At 40.3% G+C, this 4,684-nt stretch overlaps 1 protein-coding gene across 1 annotated transcript; it reads right to left on the reverse strand.

Moving 5' to 3' along the window:
• Positions 1-762: 762 nt before the first annotated feature.
• LOC103461372 (GTPase IMAP family member 9-like) lies at positions 763-1,705 on the reverse strand (the record flags this gene model as incomplete). Its single annotated transcript, XM_081608498.1, has 2 exons — positions 763-1,224; positions 1,265-1,705. Coding segments are annotated over 2 exons (903 nt in total), but the record flags the coding sequence as incomplete, so codon positions are not given.
• Positions 1,706-4,684: the final 2,979 nt, after the last annotated feature.

Here is a 4,684-nt window from a genome sequence, read left to right on the forward strand (position 1 = left end):
TAGGATTGCGTTAAAATTTGATCTGGCACCTTTGTTGATTTCATTTAGAGAATAAAGTGCAATTTTCACAGATTTAATAAAATAGAGTTTGTCATAATTAAATTCATATCCAAATTGTTTTACAAATTCCTAAAATATATAGTTGAAAATTTGACCTGAAATAATTTCTAAAAATTATTTCAGTATATCACTATATAATTATATTGTATGTTTTTTAGTTGGGGAAAAGTTAAACCAGCAGGAAGTAATTTGTTATTATCAATCACCAGATACGCAATAAATAATTTATTTAAGATAAATCATAATAAATCAGCAGTTTAAAATAATCCATCCATCCATCCATCCATTTTCTTGCACCCTTGTCCCTTAGTGGGTTCGGGAGGTGCTGGTGCCCATCTTCAGGCGAGAGGCAGGGGTCACCCTGGACAGGTCGCGCTTAAGATAATGTATTGCTAAATTATTAATTTAATTTGTTTCCATTCTTAATTAAGGCTCACAGCTCCTACATACCACAAGTCATATTTAGATTTATTCACTATATTGTTCAGACTGTTTGAGAATTTTACATGTGAATGAGATAAACAGGAATCTAACCAATAACTTGATAATAAAGACATAAAGGTTCTTTTTCCTCATCTCAGCCACAGATGCTGAAATGTTTAGTAATAAATTACATGATCAAATATTTTATTACTGATACATATTTTGCTATTCATGAAAATCAGGATTTAACAAGCTGTAGCCAAAGCATCATACACATAATCACTGTATAACACATGCCCCCTTCTTTTTCGCTGCTGCTACAGCTCCAGCCACAGCTCCAGCAGAACCTCCAACAGCAGCTCCAATAGCAATTCCCAACGGCCCCCCGACAGCTCCAACAGCAGCTCCAACACCTGCTCCAGTAGCAGCTCCAGCAGCTGTAGCCCCCAGAACAGCACGGATAAAGGAGTTCTCTCTCTCCGCCAGTGTTCTTGCATATTGAGGATTCATGTCTGAATTTTCTTTGAGGAGTCGTTCCATTTCTTCTTTGTTTGCTCTCTCTGCCTCTTCAAACATTTTATTGGTGTAGCATCTTCCTTCATTTTTCCGAACCATTCTGTTGATCTTCTCCACCAGTCCCCTGACTTGAGCAGAATCCTCAACATCATTGTCAAAAACATGATATTTATCTTCAAATTTCTCCAAGATGGAGCACTGACTGATGAAGTGTTTTAGAGGTTGGTGGTTTTCTAACATGTCTTTTATTTTAATCAAAGTTTCCCTTTTTCAGCTCGTCTCCATGGGTAAACAGGATCATGGTGTATTTGGCTGCTTCTTCTCCAAACATTGTCTTAATTATTTCCACTGTTTTTTCATCTTCTGGTGTGAATCTGGTTGGTTGGAGCACAATCAGGAAGACATGAGGACCAGGAGCCGCCATGTTGATGCATTTAGCAATCTCTTTTACAACCTCTTCATTAGTTTTTTTAGTCCCAAACAGACCTGGAGTATCAATAACAGCCAGATTTAGACCACCAAAAATATTAGTTTTCTTATCACAGATCTGTGTCACAGAGGAAAGAGAGACTGTAGACTCAAAAGCTTTCCTCCCTAAAATGGTGTTTCCAACTGCACTTTTGCCAACTCCAGTTTTCCCAACAAGAACAATCCTGAGATCTGGCTCCTTGTCAGCTGTTGAAGAATTAGAAAACAACAATAAACTGAAAGTTATTTTTATTCAAATAAGAAACCAAAAAGTTTTTAAAGGATTTTTAGGCTTAGGCAAGCTATATTTCAGAGGAGTTAGACAGGAAAGTAGGTAATGAAAGAGGGACTCTAAAAGGTCATCAGGCCACCGAACCTGTGAAGTCTGTGTCAAGGACTAAGGCCTCCATGTGTGGGTTGTACTCTACCACACCAGCTCCACTTAAAAGGATTTTAATGATGGCAGTTACAAAATAGTATGTTCATGGTTGGGTTAATTAATGTGCAGGAAAATTTTGGGTGAATCACAAAAGTAAAAAAAAAACTGCATTTTTTAAAATAAACTTATTAAAATGGGTTTCAAGGTTCAGCTAACAGTTTCTTAAAAATGGTTTTATAACGAATGAACGTTGTTGTATATTTTGGTAAACATTATCAAACCAAAGCACACATACACAAAGTAATTAGAATAAATTATACAGATTACCTGATACATAAATTGCTCTGCCTTTTGGTTTTTGTATATATAAGAGTTATTATCCTTTCACATTTACAAAGCATATTTTAAATAGTCTATTTTGTCCATAGCCCTTTTCTGATAAGTTCACATATTTTCTGTCAGAGCTCACTTCTCTGACTAAAACATTCCAGTACATTTTTTTGCTATTGTTTAATTATTCAACATTTTGCTGAGTCCAATATTACCCAGTAATTATGGGGAATATCAAAACCATCAAAAATGACTAGTAAGCAGCAATGAATTACATAAGTGTTTTTCTTAGTAAACAACTTGTTGAGACCTTTAGAAGTCAAACTAAGATTCAAATGTTTAGATACGAGTTTGGTTCAGTGTCACAGATCTAATCCCTGCTACACCTTTACAAAAACTTAAGAATCTAAATAAAAACAAGTTTTAATAAGTAACTCCACTTAATAAAATTCCTCATAAATATTTATTTATTGCATTGTTTCTCAATACAAGTCATGTGCTATTTAAATTATAACTAAAGTTGCTTTAAACTTTTATTTTTGGGGGGGCACAGGTGGAGGGGTTCATGTTAAAACTTATAATTATGTAGAAATTGAATATTTGGGAAGGATCATAACTTAAACTTAAAGGTCAGCACCAGAGTTTTCTTGAAAATATTCAGATTTTATTTTGTGGTTTTAAAGGCTCTACGATGAACATGGTAAGAAATAAAGACATACTTAATTTTTTTGTTTTACTGTCAGCTGCAACAGTCACTCTGGTCTCTGATCCCATACAGAGCTGTCGGCTAGTGTTATTGCTCTGGCGCTCCAGTTTCAAACTCTTCTCATTAGTATGAATTAGAGAGCTAAATATTCTTGAACTATTGGCTACCTTCGACAGAAAAATGAGCTAAGTCTATAAAAGGAATGTAGCAGTTTAGCTAGTTCTGATTTCCAAGGCATAAGGTGGCAGTTTATCATGATTCAGCCAAAGTAATGAAATAACGAACTGTTTATTGTCAATGTGTTTCCTCCTATTGAACAAAGTAAATAAAAGTAAATTAAACGTAGGGTTTCCCCCAGTATGTTATAGGCCTGGCGGCCCGCCATGCTCTACTAGCGTCTATAAAAGGCCTTTCTTGTTTTTGTGGGTGGGGTGGGGTGAAGGGGGGGTAAGAAAATAAAATGAAAAAAATCTTTTTTTTTTTTTTCTTTTTTTGTAAGTTTGATTGCAAGCGTCTCGGTTACTCTGAGCATTTCAAATCAGAGCAGATTTAATCCTAAAAGATATGTTAATAGTTTTTAAAGCCGGCCCAATCACCCCGCTGGCGCCTCTGCGCCTTGCCTCGCGCTGCAGCAGCTGGATTAAGTTAACCTCAGCGCGGATCGCACGCACTTCCTTTCACTTGAACTGGACACAGGCTGACCGCTATGAATATTTACATCAACCCCCTGTGAAGAATTATGATTAGTTATTGATTAAGGTAAGAGTTTAAACCCGCCGCGTTAGCTCTGGTCGCGCAGCTCTACGTGAACCGCAGGAATAACTTGTAATCGCGCTTCCAGTGGTGTTTTGTGGAGCGGTGAGAATGATGTTTGTGAACAAAACATTATGCGGCATTTACATCTCAACACGCTGCCCAGTGTTTGGCCCTGTCTTTCCTGTAAAGTTTATGTATGTGTTCCCGGTTGGCCGGTGCGTTAGTGGTTAACGACCCATCGTGCAGGTTCAACCCGGTGAGGAGCTTTCGCGCTCTCCTCGCAGTCACGCATCACTCTGATTTTATATTATTTTATTATCATTATTACTTGTATTTTGTTTCCGGGCTCAGCCCGAAAAGGAGACGTGGGTCCCCCTTCCGATGGGCTCACCACCTGTCCAAGGGGCCAAAGGGGTCGAGTGCAGTGTGCTATGGGTGGCAGCCGAGGGAGGGGACCCTGGCGGTCTGATCCTCGGCAGCAGAAGCTGGCTCTTGGGATGTGGAACGTTACCTCTCTGGTGGGGAAGGAACCGGAGCTAGTGTGCGAGGCTGAGAGTTTCTGGCTAGAAATAGTCGGCCTCATCTCGACGCATGGCTCTGGTTCTGGAACCAGTCTCCTTGAGGGGCTGGACAAACTTCCACTCTGGAGTTGCCTACGGTAAGAGGCGCCGGGCTGGAGTGGGCATACTTGTTGCCCCCCATTTGGGCGCCTGTACGTTGGGGTTCACCCTGGTGAACGAGAGGGTAGCCTCCCTCCGCCTACGGGTGGGGGACGGGTTCTGTGCTTACGGGCCAAATGGCAGTTCAGATTACCCACCCTTCTTGGAGTCCTTAGAGGGGCGTACTGAAGAGTGCCCCTCCTGGGGACTCCCTTGTTCTACTGGGGGACTTCAACGCTCACGTGGGCAATGACAGTGAGACCTGGGGAGGCGTGGTTGGGAGGAACGGCCCCCCCCGATCTGAACCCAAGTGGTGTTCTGCTGTTGGATTTCTGTGCTCGTCACGGATTGTCCATCACGAACACCATGTTCAGGCATAAGGGCGTC

Source organism: Poecilia reticulata, chromosome 6 (assembly GCF_904066995.2).
Source record: "Poecilia reticulata chromosome 6, P_reticulata-male-v2, whole genome shotgun sequence".
NCBI lineage: Eukaryota > Metazoa > Chordata > Actinopteri > Cyprinodontiformes > Poeciliidae > Poecilia > Poecilia reticulata.